The 16,931-nt window shown below is 35.8% G+C and overlaps 2 protein-coding genes across 5 annotated transcripts; both read left to right on the top strand.

Moving 5' to 3' along the window:
- Positions 1–250: 250 nt before the first annotated feature.
- On the top strand, positions 251–5,885 carry LOC113770388 (uncharacterized oxidoreductase At1g06690, chloroplastic-like). The gene is made up of 10 exons (XM_027314825.1): positions 251–621; positions 1,745–1,836; positions 1,932–1,972; positions 2,077–2,241; positions 2,488–2,510; positions 2,625–2,696; positions 2,900–3,067; positions 4,498–4,580; positions 4,653–4,715; positions 5,562–5,885. The coding sequence occupies exons 1-10, from the start codon at positions 396–398 to the stop codon at positions 5,745–5,747; spliced, it is 1,119 nt and encodes a 372-aa protein (XP_027170626.1). The 5' UTR covers positions 251–395; the 3' UTR covers positions 5,748–5,885.
- A 2,747-nt stretch (positions 5,886–8,632) lies between these two features.
- Positions 8,633–12,506, top strand: LOC113770861 (transcription factor PHYTOCHROME INTERACTING FACTOR-LIKE 13-like). 4 transcript variants are annotated; one of them, XM_027315471.1, is made up of 8 exons: positions 8,633–9,016; positions 9,483–9,571; positions 9,686–10,568; positions 10,671–10,769; positions 10,862–10,927; positions 11,486–11,551; positions 11,646–11,936; positions 12,073–12,506. In XM_027315471.1, the coding sequence occupies exons 2-8, from the start codon at positions 9,498–9,500 to the stop codon at positions 12,163–12,165; spliced, it is 1,572 nt and encodes a 523-aa protein (XP_027171272.1). In that variant the 5' UTR covers positions 8,633–9,016; positions 9,483–9,497; the 3' UTR covers positions 12,166–12,506. The 4 variants fall into 4 exon arrangements, with proteins under 4 accessions (XP_027171272.1, XP_027171270.1, XP_027171273.1 ...); XM_027315469.1 differs by having other exon boundaries at positions 8,637–9,016; positions 12,070–12,506; XM_027315472.1 differs by lacking the exon at positions 9,483–9,571 and having other exon boundaries at positions 8,638–9,016; positions 12,070–12,506.
- Positions 12,507–16,931: the final 4,425 nt, after the last annotated feature.

Raw genomic sequence — 16,931 nt, 5'->3', positions numbered from 1 at the left:
ATAAGGGGGTTATGTAATAAAATGCTAATCTATAGAGGATAAAGTGTAATTTGTCCTTTTTATTTTTTTAAACTAAAACGGTTTGAGTAATAAATATTAGAGAGCCGTTCCTTGGAAAAATTTTAAAAATCCATGTCCCAAATATACTAGACGTGTACAAATTGAAGACCATGTCCCCTCACATTTTGGCAAGACTTATGACTGAGTTTTATTTTATCGCTATCTTTTTCTGTGTGCGTACAAAAATGAACAAAAGTCAAAACAAACCAAACTCAGCACTTCAGTTTTGCGTGGCTCACTCATAATCAATTTAGAGAAAATTCAAGAACAAAACGTCCTACTCAGAATACTGTGAAGCCATCCCATCTCGACATTTCCCACTTACAGATTTGAGTATGGCTCTGCATTTCATCAGTAGCAGTGCATACTTGTTCTGTGGTCTGAGTCAGAGGAAAGCACTGAGAGTGAGAACCGTAGCTTCTGAGGATGCAACTGCTGTTAAAACTGTTGGTGAGGAAGATAAGGTGAAGTTGGGTGGTTCAGATTTGAAGGTTACTAGGCTTGGGATTGGGGCTTGGTCCTGGGGTGACACCAGCTACTGGAACAACTTTGAATGGGATGGTATGTTTTCATTTCCTGAATCAGATGGTTTTTTGAACAACCTACATGGAAATTTGTTCAATTACTACATGCTCAAGAGTATTTTGCTATTGGTACGATTTCAGTTTATCCAGCAGTAGGATGAATTTGTTGGGTTCTCAGTAGTTGGGCAGGTTTATTGTGAGAAAGAAGGCTAATGAACAGTAATATGATGTCGTACTATGATTTTTTATCTTTTTCCCCTTTACAATGATTGGAAATTGAAAAAGTAAGGTTAATTTTCATCCAGCTTCTAATGCGTATATTGACTAGGGCAACTTTGTTTCAATGGAATTGACTAGGCACACGAACACATTCCAGTTAGTATTTCAATGTTAGCACTAATTCTTATTCATTTCTGGTGTTTTTTCTTTTCTTGAGATGGTACCATATTTCTTAATTATGTGCTGATTCCATTCAACTTTATGTGCCAGCATACTCTAGACGGTGATTTTGCATCTAGGGAGGTGAAAAGTGAAAACCTTGGACTTTTTCTTTCTGCATCAACTCTGCTATTTGGTGTGCTTTGGTGGAGGCCTTCGTAGTGTTTTTCCTCTGCTCAAGTGCAAAACCAGAGTTTTACACCACAACTAAAAAGTTAAGCTAAATGCCACTAGAGAAGCTTAAGGAATTTAGGGTCCAAGACTCGTCCATTGATTTTGCATCTAGGGAGGTGAAAAGTGAAAACCTTGGACTTTTTCTTTCTGCATCAACTCTGCTATTTGGTGTGCTTTGGTGGAGGCCTTCGTAGTGTTTTTCCTCTGCTCAAGTGCAAAACCAGAGTTTTACACCACAACTAAAAAGTTAAGCTAAATGCCACTAGAGAAGCTTAAGGAATTTAGGGTCCAAGACTTGTCTATATCAAGTCTAATTTCTAATATACTTGAACATTTTCTGATACATGAAACTGGTTTTGCCAAACAACAATTTGAGATGATATTGTCAGTAAGCGAGGATGCACTGGAACTCTTAGCCCGTAGCTAAGGCTTTTAGCTATTAGACAGTCCTTTTTGCTAACAATGCAGATGATCGATACTGAGCATTTTCTTATCTGACCTTGTAATTGGACTTAATAACTTTGCAATATTTTGCTTTCTGGTGACAGATAGGAAGATGAAGGCTGCTAAGGGAGCTTTTGATGCGAGTATAGATTGTGGTATTACATTCTTTGACACTGCTGAAGTTTATGGCTCAAGGGTGGGAATTGGGTCTGACTTCTTCTGTCACTGATGTTCTATCAAATTTCAAAGAAGACTTTTGTATCTAAAATCCATCACTTCTCATACCTGCAGGTGACTTTTGGTGCAGTAAATTCTGAAACACTGCTAGGAAGGTTAGTAACGAGTTCTTTTTGGTGCTAGTTAGTCCCTCAAGGAAATACACTATCAGCAACCTTCTTTTCTGTTTTTTCAACCTACGTTTGCCATTATGATTAAGGTTTATCAAGGAAAGGAAAGAAAGGAATCCACAGGTGGAAGTTGCAGTTGCGACCAAATTTGCAGCACTACCATGGAGGTTTGGTCGTCAAAGTGTCCTCACTGCTCTTAAAGATTCCCTCTGCCGTCTCGGACTGTCATCAGTTGACCTTTATCAGCTACATTGGTCTGATTCCCTAGCTCCATTTTTATAATCTCTCTATCATTCTGCTTAAGAACTGCAAAACTAATCTGCAAAACTAAATGACATTCTATGACACCATAGGGTCAGGAAGAATTATAGGTGACTGAGTTTAACAAATATCCCAATTTTGTGTCTCAGAACATGTGATAAGTTGATTTTTTTTTTAGTTTATTTCACATTATTTCTAACAACCACTTGCTGATAGAAATACTTTGAATAACATTTCAGGCCTGGCATATGGGGAAATGAAGGTAAAGGTTCATTTTCGTTAAGCAATTCTTTCAGTTACCAAGCAGCTTGACCTATGAAAGATGAGTGATGGTAAAATTCAGAATAGTATTCACTGACAGGAGATCGATTTTCAGGATACATTGACGGCCTTGGAGATGCTGTGGAGCAAGGCCTTGTGAAGGCTGTTGGAGTATCTAATTATACTGGTATGTGATTCCTTTCTGTCTGCTTATAATCAAGCTCATGAATCTCTGTATTTACTCTACTCATCACCTCTTTTATACTCTCAAAGAGTTCCCTTATATGTGCATCCTGTACAAATTGGGGAATGGGGAAACAGGATTTCTGATCTGTTAAGAGTAGAATTGGATGCTCAAGCTTATGCTTGATGACATGATTGTCATTTCAGAGAAACGACTTCGTGATGCATATGAGCAACTTAAAAAGAGAGGCATCCCACTGGCCTCCAACCAGGTCAATTACAGTCTCATATATAGGGCTCCAGAGGAAAATGGTGTAAAGGCAGCCTGTGATGAACTTGGTGTCACTCTCATTGCATATTCACCCATTGCTCAAGGTTAAGTCTTACTTCTTTTATTTTGTGGTGTCTGGTGTGCAAGTTTGACTAGTGAACTTAAATGTTCTTGGCATGGTAACTTATTGCTCAACTATGTAGTTGAATAACAGATGTCATAAAAATTTCACATACTCCCCACAAGATTGTTCGGACAGTAAAACTAAAACGCACTGGTGGATTTGCTCATCAAGTCAGTGGCATAGTCAGGAATAAATTTTAGTGTGGGAAAAATCAATATTAGTACAATTTTTTTCTTGTCTTTGCTTAAAAGCAGGACATAACTACATTATTCACATTAAAAAGTAGGGATTAATTGAGAAACCTCCTCTGAGGTTTTTGATAATATCATTAGTGCACTTGAACTTCTAAAAGTATCACTTTCCTCCCTTATCACCTAAAGTCAATTTCACAAGCCACCGAGTGATAATATCACAAGAAAAATTTACCTCCATCAAAAGTGATATCCTAATCCCACGTAATTGAATTATAATATTACATTTTTAGAAAAAAAAAGACACATATAATCCACATAAGAAAAATAAATTTACCTCCACATTGTGAGTTTTTGATTTTTTTTTTTCCAGTTGTCCCCTCCTCCCAATCATCAGCAACACCAACCGGCCTCTCCTCCCCTTTTCATTAATCTAAAGTTGAAAATATTCAACAAAAGTGTATGACAACTACCATATGCTAGTAACTAGGTGACATATTTGATCTATTTAATCTTATCTTATATTTAGGTAGAGATTCATGCCTTCCTCCTCAAGCCTGATATCATATTATGCAATTATCCACTTGACGTTAAAATATGCTAGAACATAGACACTAATAACTGAAATTTGTCTGAAATGTAGGTTGTCGACTGATAGTAATATAGATTTTCTTCAAGTGTCCTCACCTTCCAATCATGTGCAATACCAAATAACCTCCTCCTTTTCCTTTTTCATTATTCATTATCCTAAAGTTTAAAATATTCAAGGTGTATGACAACTATGATACAATCAGTTATAAGTGCAAGTAACAAGAAAACCTATTTAAAATTAATATTTAGGTCAAAATCCGTGCTTTATTTTATTTTATTTTATTTATGGTCACACATCTAAATTAAGTAGTTTACTTCAATTAAAACTAGTTTTCTTGGTAATGATCAAGTAATGATCATATTTAAACTATACTTTGACATGATTTTCTCCCAATGACTGGAAGAAGATAGGCATCTGAGAAAACAGATTGTCTTATTCTCGTAACTCTCATGGAATTAGTGGCAATAAATACACTACTCCACTGAGAATTCTTAAACAGAAATGCATTAGTTAACAGTCAAGTTCTTACTATCCCAGATTCAAATTCATTAGTTGAAACTTTCATCTTAAGGACAACAGTGTTTTATGTTCTCAAATTTTAGTATATTGGTTTTCTATATTTTGCAGGTGCCCTAACAGGGAAGTATACCCCAGAAAACCCTCCTTCTGGCCCTCGAGGACGGATTTATACTTCTGAGTTCTTGATCGAGGTAAGATATTTTACATATGAAAACTAGTTCAAAATTCTGCTCAAATATTGAAGTATTTCTGTGTTGCTGCAGCTGCAACCTCTGATAAACAGAATACAGGAGATAGGAGAGGCATATGATAAAACACCAACTCAGGTTTTATTTTTTAGAAATTTGTCACGATTTACTATTTATTTGTCACGATCTACTGCTTATATTTGTATTCTTTCCTCTCTCTTAGTCCGCTGAAAATTATTATCACAATCTTTTGAGTTAATTGTCTAATCACTTTTGAATTAACCTTCTTGTGAATAAATAACTCTCAAGAAAAAACTAACGACCAAAAGCAGGGGTTTTTCTATATCATTGGAGGTTGTATAAGCTAAATGCTCCACTTATATGCATAAGAAATAACGTTCACATGCTTTCAATCTGTTGGCATATTAAATCAAGCCTAAAATCTGAGAAGTTTTTTATGTTATTGTTTAGTAGTTTTTAGGTCATGTTTTTGGTAGGTTCCTTATATTAGGCAATTTCTTGCAGGTTGTTACTTCTTATATGCCAACTCAGACTATAAGTAGGTGTCTTGTCATCATATATATTTAGTTGAAAAGAGTGAAGAGTTGAGAGCTTTCTTGTTACTGTGATTAACAATACATTGTTGATTTAATTCCTTTTCTCCCACAAATATTTTTATGTGGATACTTGAGCCTCTCCATCTAAGTTTGAGTTTGTAAAGTTGATCTTCCCACTCTTACAATTTCCGGGTCAGTCAATCTTGGGGTTCTACAAGTACTGAATTCTACTTGTAAAATCGTCATATTGCATTCTTGAAGCAGTTTAACAATTATTATTTTGGTAACATTTTTCTCTTTCATTTTCCAATACATTGAACTTAAGTTTTGCGCCTATAAGCAAAACAAGAAACAAGTCTTTGGTAGGCTAATTTCTTTGCCTAATAGTTGTGGTATGAGAATAATGCCCCTTTATTTTCTGGGAAAGGTTGTCCTGAACTGGTTGATCGCCCAAGGGAATGTTGTTCCCATCCCAGGGGCTAAAAATGCAGAACAAGCCAAGGAGTTCGCGGGTGCACTTGGTTGGAGGCTTGGCAACGAGGAGATCGATGAGCTCCGATCATTGGCGTCGAAAATACGACCCGTTGTAAGTTTCCCAGTAGAGAAGTTATGAGCGTTGCCAGCATTATTTGTATATATTTTGCTTGAAGAATGGTTATGCTTAAAATTTGCATATTATTTGTCTTGCACTGCATACATTTTTTCTTGGCTAATATTGTATGAATATATGATACAACTAAATTACTTTTAATTACTCGAATAGATATGACGATGATGATAATTAATAGTAAATAGATGTAATATTAACCTTTTAATTTATTAAAAGGATGTAACAATATATTTGAATGTTACATGTAAGTAAATATATTAACAGTCATTATACCAGAGTTTTCCAAATGCAATGATCTACCAAGTTTTTCTTCGCATGGTTTTGTTCTCTAAGGAATGCAATCTATGAGTTGCCTTTTGCTCCCATCCCAAAAAAGAGATTATTGGATAAATTATTTTTGTGAAGCTAAGCTGCTACATGGTTGATGTAATATTATAATAAACATTTCTACTCAGCCTTTTCTTCCTGCACATTTTTCTTCATTTAGTTTCATAACCACTACTTAAACACAATAAACTGGTGATTATACCCATTTTGGCATTGGTAATAGCCGACAAAGTTCAACTAGAAACAAATTGAAGATTATCGGCCTTGTTTGGATAGCCATTTTTCGCCGGAAAATTGTGTCGTTTTTCGTGATCACATTTACCTATTACCTTTTTTTCTCACATACATCAAATCACTACAGTAATTTTTCTACAAAAAATCCTAGAAAATGCATTCCAAACACATTACTTGAAGAGAATTGAAAGTGGTCTAGTGGCTAAGATTGATGCCCCTAGAAAGTAGGCTTATTAATCGGACCATTTGAGTCGGACTTTAACGAGACCATCCTTGGCTCATATGGTAAGTGTCACTTTCGGATATCAAGTTATAAGCTTTGAGTTGATAAATGCGAAATTCATAATGATCAACAGTCAATACATCTTGCTTGTACTATAATTTGTCCTTCTGAATCTTTTGACATAATTTTGTATATTTAATATTTTTTGTATATATCAATATATTATATATTTAGATTCAATGAAATGTTAGTCTCATCGAACTTTATCTCAAACCAGATGAGTCGAGTTTAGATTGGTCCGATCCCATTGGCAAGCCTACCGATAAGGTCTTGGGTTCATAACCCTTTTATTTCTTTTCTGCTTCTTAAATCTCACCCATTTTCTACTAGAAAAAATAAAAATAAAACAAAAGAATTGAAAGAGTTCTCCAAATATAAGCAAACAACGGCTAGTTTCCAACCATGTAAAAACAAAAGTTAAAAAATTTTCAACGGACACGATGAGGGTACCCGCTCTACGTAATTTATCGCTACCATAATATATTCAACAACCTTCTAATTTGAGTCATTTTTTCAATTTAATTTTACTTGTCCAAAGATTCACTTTTGGACCTCTGATTACGGTGGTGTTTGAAAATGGGACCGGGCCAGTCAGTTTGACTGGTTGAACCACAAACTGGCCACTCCTCTAGTTCGGTTCAATATTTAATCTAAAAATTCAATTAAATCGATTAAATTCGATCAAAATTGAATGGACCGGTAAAAATCGAGAGGATCAACTGAATTTCACTACAAATGAGGTTGAAGTCAAATCAATTGAACTACAAATGGAAAGCTCTTTTGATCGCTCCCAGTTCGAGTTTAAAAACATTTATGAGTATCCTAAGTGCACCCACAAGACAAACTCGCAACAATTTACTTGCTACGACCATAATAGCATATGTGTGCAATAGATATAAAATTGTTGTGACTTCATCAAATCCTCTTAATGCTTCACTACTTGAAGGCTAATCAAACGAAATTTTGCACAACAGTCCAAAACTATGAGTTTTTGAAGAGTGGGAGACACTTTCTCATATTTTCCATTGGCAATTTCTTCTCGAAGCATGTCATGGTTAATTCATTGCTCAGTCCTTTCCCTTCGATTTTCACATAATCAACGATATCACGTTCACAAGTACAAATTTTCACTTTCAAATAAAAGCAAATTTTTCTAGTTTTGCACGCCACCTTCCCACCCCAAATGGTCCATAGAACAAATTATCCATGTGCAAGAACACCATTTTAGTAACCACTGGGCCAATGGCTCAGTGGCCACCAGGGAGGGAAGTCCCTCTTTGGACTGTTGGTGAGAGTTCAAACCTCACCAGCAGCGAAAAAAATCTATGGGTTGTGCCATAGCACTCTCTTGGTCTAGTTGGGTCTGTATATCCACTAGCCCCTATCACAGCCTCCTTAGGCTCCCCCTCTCCTTAGATTAGGATAGAGTAGGTTATACAAATATATCGTTGCTGACAAAAAAAAAAAAAACACCATTTTAGTGAACTTTTGAATGGAAATGTTATCTTTGACATCTGACCAGTCAATCTATGGGCTGAATTATTAATATCCCTAAGTTCAGGGGGCAAACTGTAAATAACCATCTTTTTATGTGTGTGTGTCTCTATTCTAATGTCACCCGTATTTGTTCCTATTATTTGTGTGCATTGGGTCAGTGTACTTAAAAAAAAAAAAAAAAGAGAGAGAAAAATTTGGGTGCAGGGTCCAGTAGACACGTGTCAACACAAATTTGCAAGATTAGATACCCAGAACCTTTTTATCTGCTGGGGCTGCAGGAGAGGAGAAGTTGTAGATCTCAGCCAGCTAATTGTTGCTATCACCTCAGGGTCCCATTAGACACAGCCAAATCCAATACCCGAATGCCACTTGTAAAGCAGTGCTGATGTCTCCCTCGTCGTCATAAAGGCAGCACCAACCAGCAATCCTATGCTAGCCCCGTTGAATTTTGTCGGGTCTACCCTCAATCATCGACTTCTTCTCGAAGGAAAGAATTCGGATTTTCTATCCCACTTCCTGTCTTACTGATTTCAATTTTTATTCTCCTGTTTTCTTGTTCTAATTGTGGACATGCATATTCAAAGTATTTTACGCGTTAACTTTCGCAAGTAAAATTATGCGAGTAGACGATGATAAAGTAAATTAAAATACGTTTCGACGTACGACGTTACAAGAAATGAGACAGAGGATTCGAAAAAGAGGAGAAATATTTGTTATGAGATAAGTACTATTACACGGCATTGAGAGAGTGAGTGGGACTACATTAAGGACTGGGACAGGTTCTTCCCCCTTTCCTCCTGCTGGCTCTGATAGAGATATTCTGGAGGAATAATTTGTTTTCTGATTGAAATATGATGTCCCTTCTTCCTTTCCTGAACAAGTGAAGCATCACAAACAACAATTAGTTTGTAGCTGTACAACATTTCCCCAGGTGGGCTTTTTTTTTGCTTCTTTCTTATTCTTCTATTTATTTCTAGTGTACTTGAGTAAAGGGTATCTGAGTACTTGATTTGCCAAATTTTCTATGTGTGTTTGTTCCTTTTTTAATCATTTGTTGATTCAACAAACTTGTAATCAATCATTATCTTAATCTCTCTCTCTCCTCTCCCTCTGTGTGTGTGACTTTCACAGGCACCAGCATATAATATATGCCTTCACAATATGGTACCACTAGTTAGCTGTGTTGCATGTTTTGAATGATGTTAATCTTGCTTCTTTTGGCAAGTCTGCACTACTAACTCATCTATCATTTCTAATTTCCTTAAATGGAATGATTAAGTAGTATAGTAGTAGTGGTACTAGTTAATTATTGTTTTCTTGATTGTGGTCTGACCCTCAGCTGCTGTTTTATATTCATTTCTTGACTTCAATTTGTCCTGCTCTTTCTTGTTTATTAGCTGTAATTTGAAGCCATGAATCCTTGCTTTCCGGATTGGAATTTTGGGGCTGAATTCCCAGAGCCCATTCTGAAGAATAAGCCCCTGGGGTAATTACTGATCAATTCTTCAAAACTCTGCATGCTTGGAGCTGATTAATTCAGGAAAGTTGTTTCTCTGACATGAATTTGTGAAGTTGCTAACAGTGCTTTAGTATACTACAGAATGGACAATGAGCTGGTGGAGCTGTTGTGGGAAAATGGACAAATTGTGCTGCACCCTCAATCTCATCATCACCACCATCCAAAACCAGGGACAGCTGATCAACAAGAAAATCAATCTAGGCAGATTAACAAACACAACCAGGATCAATCAATGAGCAGAGGCAGTACAGGGGGTGGCTCTTGTCAAAATCAGGTTACTAGTTTGATTCAAGATACTGAGACAGTCTCTTGGATTGATGATCCCTTTGACAAGGAATTCACCTCTGACTTCTTATCTGAATTTCCAATCTCCAATCCAGTTGAGCAAGGTCCACATGAGGATGATAAGTTTAAAAAATTTGGCATATCACAAGACCTCCACAACCATCCTGTCCAGTTACCCAATGATAAACCTTCTGATGTCATCAACTCATTGCCTCCAGGGTTTCACAACTTTGATTCTGCTCAGCCCAATCATTCCCATTTACCAAGAGCTGCTAATGCTCCTTTGTCTGCCAAGGCAGATTTGAGATCCTCAAGTGATGGAGTTAGCACTAGGACTTTGGGAGGTGAAGTTAGAGAGTATTCTTCCGCCAAGACGGTTGGCACCAGCCACTGCGGCAGCAATCTAGTAGTAAATGATACTGATACAAGCCGAGTTTCGAGTGGTGGGATTGCTGATCATAGAGGTTTTTCAGGAGCTATGGCCAAGGATCATCGTGTTGGGAAAATGAGCTCTCAAAGTGACAGACTTCAAACAGATCAGACAGAGGAAACAGCAATTACATCATCTTCTTCTGATGGATCTGAGACTAGTTTTGGGAGAACATGTAACCAATCAACTGGTACCAATTCTCATAAGCGGAAAAGCAGAGATGCAGAAGATTCAGAGTGCCAAAGTAAGGTAAGCAAGCTATGTCAGTTTTTTAACTGTATTTCTTCAGCCTAAAGGCCTTCTTTATATGGTTAAAGATCAATACCAAGTCGTCTTGCATTCATACTCCAGGCTGCTGAATTGGAGTCAGCTGCCAGAAAGAAACCGGCAGTAAAATCTGGGAGTTCACGCAAAAGCCGTGCTGCTGAAGTCCATAATCTCTCTGAGAGGGTAGGTTACACCAATCCATGGCTTTGCTGCATATGCAATGACCTGAATGTATTCTAGAAAACACTTAAAGAATGTTAATATCTTTTCTTCAGAGACGGAGAGACAGGATCAATGAGAAGATGAGGGCTTTGCAGGAGCTGCTTCCTAAGTCTAACAAGGTCTGAAGATTCTTCTTTCTACTTTATACGATTTCTGCTGATTCGTGCAATTTCTGGCAGCTTGATTAACTACGTCTTATCGACCTTAAACTTACCTCTAATAGTTTCATCGGCAAAGATTCATGGGGCATTAATTAGGCTGAAGAAACAAGATATGCTTTGGCTTTTCTAAAATTGCATTGAGAAGTTATTTCTAAAAAAGAAGTTTAACTTTTGCGATCTGTATTTTAAAGTATGCTAAATACCAAGGGATGCACCTGAAACTAGCTTTTAATCTTGAAAAAAAGCTACGACTAACAATTGAGCTGTGAACTTGAGAAGTGCATTATGAAGTACAACTGCACAGGGCACAAAATCTGTATCAAGTTTGAACTAGGTGGTGCAGTAATGACATCCTAGAATAAAATTAGTCCTAATAGCTACTTTCTTTTCATTGAACAATGAATGTAAGGCGTGCCAAACAAGATGAGAGAATTTTCTCTCACAGTCGAGCACTTCATCCCTTAATTTTAGTTTCTACAGATTTCTTATGCTTCCAATTTGCCTCTTCTTTTCCAGACAGATAAAGCATCGATGCTAGATGAAGCTATAGAATACATGAAATCCCTTCAGCTACAACTTCAGGTATGCAAAATTGCAGCATATATATAGCAGAAGCACATTTAATAGTCAATCACTGCACACTCAAGCTACTACTCTGTGGTCATGGTTTGATCAGATGATGTGGATGGGAAGTGGAATGGCACCAATGATGTTTCCTGGTGTCCAGCACTACATGCCCCGCTTAGGGATGGGAATAGGCCCACTGGCAATGCCTTCCATTCACAGCCAGATGCATCTCCCAAGGCTGCCGCTGCTTGATCAAGCGACAATACCAAATCAAGCTGCACTATGCCACCAAACCACAATGTTCAATCCCATGAATTATCATACTCAGTTGCAGAATTCCAAATTATCTGAGCAATATGCCAATTACATGGCATTCCACCCTCTGCAGAATGCATCACAGGTTTTATTACATTTTTCTTTAACTCTTGCTTGTCAACTGAAGCATTTGGATTGCGCAATGCTACAATGCTCAGTATCACGTATCAACAGGATATCTGTGACGGCTCATATGCTGTTGTTTTGTGGCATTGCAGCAGTTGAACGTTTTCGGCTTCGGTCCCAACACAGCACAACAACATAATCGCTCGTTAGCCCCATCTGGCAACTCAAATGGACCCTCTGTAGGATGATGAGCTGCAGCTGATAATGCTAACTCCGGAGCAGGGAAAACATTAATTATGCTCATGGATTGGTGACCATTTACATATGAATATGTACAGATTAGGTCTACTTAGATTCAAACACTGAAGCTGGGAGATATTTGCTCATCGCATGATTTATTGAAGAATGAGAAAATGCCTCTCTACGTTTCTTTCTTGTCCATTTTCCCCCTCCAAATACATCAATCTATTCAAGGTACAAGAGGAAAGTTACTTCATGGTTTACAATATTCAAAGTAGTTGTAACAAGTACGTACAAAACTCAATTTAACATCGCCATTGGAGCAGTGTTAGCATTTTCCACTCTTGTACATTGTCCTTCCTTCAGTATCTCTCGAATGCTTAACAACCAAGTTCACAGGTTTTCTTCTTCTTCGTCCTTCTTCTGCTGATACTAGTTTAGGTTTGTTCAACCTTTCTAAACATGGAGAGAGAATCCAGGAGATATAACTAGAAATTGATTGGAAAAATGGGAAACTATTGAACAAGGCTTGGCTAAGGTTGTCAATCCGTAACAACCTAAAGGGCGAATTGCAATTTTGGTCCCCATATTTAGGCTCTGGACGAAGAGGGTCCCTTTTGTTTTACGCCAAGCAGGCTTTAGTCCCTTGTCTTTGAAAATTGAACAAATTGAATTCACCAATGATTGATTTGGACAAAACCAAGATCATGTTCCCAATCTTTGCAAATGCAAGACTATTTAATACTCCCTCCATTTTTTTATAACTGACGTTTAAGGTTTTGCACATCAATTAAGAAAAGTTTTTCATTGCTTAAATCTGTACACTACTTTCCTTTTGTACCCTCATTAATTGTCCAATTACTAGGGTTGTTACAAAGAGAGAAGCAATAATTATTAGGAGTAGTAATTAAGAACCCTATATTGGAAAAGAGAGATAAAAGGGTACAATTGTGAAAAAAAATAATTAATACTGTATGGGGATAATAAAACGACAGATAAAAGTACACTGGAGCAAATTTCTTAAACGTCAGTTATAAAAAAAAGGAGGGAGTAGTAATCAGATATTTATTTAAGCGATCAATTAATATAAGCAACCCCAGAATGATTCTTTTTTTCTGTTTTTTTTTATCATTATCTCATTCTAAATAAAATTAGAGAAAGGAATTTTCCTGAAAAATGAGCTTCAATATCATCTTCTTTTTTTTTTTTGTAAATACAATTAACTAGACACAATGCCTTAATTATCAAACGGTTCAGCTAATTTTTGCAGGTCGTAGAAAAATATCCTTGCCGAGAAATTCTGATAATTTTCTTAATATTATTTGTATGCATGTTGAAAATTGAAATAGATAGATCTTCCTACTATTCAAGTTGCAAAAGCGTAAATAGATATTCCTACCGTTCAAGTTGCGAGAGACAGATCCACTTTCATTTCATGTTTGCCACTCACTATACCCATTTTCTTTCCCATTTCCCACTTGCATGTGAGATTTTATTTTTGCATCTCCATTAATGACCACACAGGTTTTCTTTAGTAGTATTGACATCTCAACTTCAATGATCAAAGCATATTAGGAGAATAAGGTTAAGTAGATTTGCTAGTTGAGACTTTAGGGATTAGAGATGCTGAATTTAAATTTCTTTTCTGTCTCTCCACTTCTTAAATTCCACTTTTCTTTTACTAGAAAAAAATATAAAAAAGAAAATATAGATTTGCTTAAAGTAGAATTGTATAAGAAAAAAAGGGCACTTAAAGTAACCTTATATATATATATATTTGAGCAAAAAGAATTCGATCATTGAAATAAATTAGGAATGAGGAAGTGGAAAGTGCAAATTCCTCATATTTCTTCTTTGAAGTACATTTTCCTTTTCGATCTGACTTTCTTTTTAATTTTTGGACCGACATATTGGTCTTGTATTCAAATTATTAAATTGATGTATATGAAGAAAGTGGCTTTTATCACCAACAGTGAGATTCCAGACAAGAATGTGCATTGTCTATGCTAAATAACAATGGGTTCCACAAATGGATATGGAACTCAAATGGATAACACATTCAATATGAGGCATCATTAGCCACTCATATATGGTGGGCACTGCCAAAACTCTTGACTGTGTACATCCTTTCCTTCCATCTCATTGTTGATGTTGAAAGGTAGAAAGACAATTTTCTTGTTCAGATATGGATGTTTCAAGACGGCCATCCCCAATTATGAAAACATGTATTTAATGTGCTTTGATCTGATGACAGTTTCCCTATATGTGATAAGATAGCAAAAGTGGAATAATTCTCAAGTGAATCATTCTAGCAGAAGTTTGTTAAAGTAATTCTTGTATATACTAACAGTAATTATATTAGTATGGTTGAATTTATGACACATATATATGTATATATATACGTGTAATTGGAATTTTAAATTTGAATTTACATTAGTGTCATGTATCCAAATCTATCAATATATGCATTGTCAGTGTATAGAAAAAATAATACAATTTACTAATGTAACGTGTATATTTCATTGAGAGATAGAATCTTTAGGTAGATGAGTAAAATGTATTACTATGAAAGATAGGTATAGTATGGACAAACTAAACATACAATTTTTTAGTACTAATGATTGGCTACTAAAACTTGAGATACATTTTTTATTAGTGATGGTGAATTTGGATTCAAGAGTGGAATTCAAAATGAATGAGCTTGAAATCAATAGATTTGAGATACAGACTGATTCAAGTACATTGTTTAGCTTAAAAAAAATACCCAAAATAGATTAAAAAAAACTTACAATTAACAAAATAATTGGGTAAAAAATGAAACATTGAAAATGTCAGGGCCGGATTAATATCAAATTTTGCAAATTTATTTTCTTCGCCCTATATTCATTTTGTGCAGCTTCTGTTCTCTTTTCCTCCAACAACAGCACTGGCCACGGTCACTAGCAAATGTAAAGGATTTTTTTTTTTTTTTGTTTGGGGAGAATCCAATTGACATCCCTTTAAATCATTAACAACTTATATAATTGAAAGGAAATTAAATTTTGCCCCATCAGAAAATTTCAAAAATCCTTTTACATCCCCTTAAAACATTCAACACACACTTATATTCTTGTAAATACTACACTTTGAGCCCCCAAGTTTGTTTTTTTAAAAAATATATATATATATTTAAGGATACCTCTTAAGTATATCTCTTCATTTGTCTTTCCCAAATTTCAACTTTTGGTTCCACCCGTAAATATGGTAATAAATTTTACCCCCTCACGTACAGAAATTTGTATACACATGAGATTTTACACAATACACAATGAGACAAATACCCAAATCTATTTCTTGATTTGGTTTGTCTACTACTTTATTGGCGGATGTGACTCGACAACGAGGACAAAACCCTATCTAATATTCTATGTTCCTTGCACTCAAGATCAATGGTGGAGGGAAGAGATGTAGAGAGGGGTTTGAGTGTAAGATTTTGAAATGAGCCAATTTGGATGGACATGAAACACACAATTATGTAGACCATTAGAATTTCTCCAACTATGGGACGCATTTCAAATCTAAATTCGTCCTAAATAATCCCAATGATATGAAGAATTTTGATGAAGGATTTAAAATCCAAATTCTTCGATCCGAGCGCAGCCTAAAATTAATTTAGGCATTAAAAGTTTGGAATTAAATTGAGGGCACAGTTTTCACCAATTCTACTTGTCCCACGATTAATTTTGATGACAATGAAAGAGCAAGAAGGTCATCCTCCAAATCATCATCTTAGGAGCGCTTGGTTCAAGCCTAGAAATTGGAATTGTAATTGGAATCACGTTCAAAAATTCAGTATGGAGTTTAATCAAGAGTATAATTACAATGACTAATGTTTGGTATATATTTATCAGGTTTTGAAATCAACTTATTTTTATTTTCTTATCTTAATTTTTTTTCTCCTTTCCCTCTTTTCCTACTTCCTTCTTCTCAGCCCTTAAGTATTCATGCTTCACCAATTTCTCTTGAACCACCACCTGATCAATTCCAACGAAAGAGCAAGAAGGTCATCCTCCAAATCATCATCTTAGTATTGCTTTTGCTGATGAATGGAATCGCAAAGCTCATCATGGCTGATTTTACCAATAAGCTAAAAGATGAATACAATTCATCAATACTCCTTATTGAAACTTTATCATTCATTTACAGACCCCCAACTCTTTTGACAAATGCAGACAGCAGCCGTCTAACTTGTATAATTTCTCTTACACCCCCTCTATTTTCATATACTATGTGAAACTTGAAAAAAAATTATTTAAGCCAAAAATAGCCACTAAATATCCTTAAAGTTGCATTCATCATAGAAGAAGAACGAACAGTTTTTGTCACGGTGAATCATATATCCCCATTTTTCCACTCAATTATTATCAAGAATTACTATTTCCCTCCTTTTTTTAAAAAAATTTTCCCCTAGTTATCTCGACAATTCTTCATTTATAACCAAAATTGATTATCTTAATTTTCATGATAGGCAGGCAAAGTATAAAAACATGGAGAGGTGATCACTAATAATTCAAGTAAAACCAAGTTGTTACTCTCATTTTGCTGATGTTAAAGCATCATGGTCTTCAACCAATTAAGTGCTTCATAAAATACGCAGACATGTTCCACAACATCTATATACTATAGAAGATCAGTGTATTGATAGATGGATAATCCGACTTACCTGCTTTGCATATGTCTTGATCTTCTTCCATGAATAGATTATCGGAATCAGATTCTATCTGTGTCATCTTCT

The sequence above is a fragment of the Coffea eugenioides genome, chromosome 5, assembly GCF_003713205.1.
Source record: "Coffea eugenioides isolate CCC68of chromosome 5, Ceug_1.0, whole genome shotgun sequence".
Lineage (NCBI taxonomy): Eukaryota > Viridiplantae > Streptophyta > Magnoliopsida > Gentianales > Rubiaceae > Coffea > Coffea eugenioides.
Note: the sequence above shows the minus strand (reverse complement) of the source record. Positions and strands in the feature narration are given on the sequence as shown.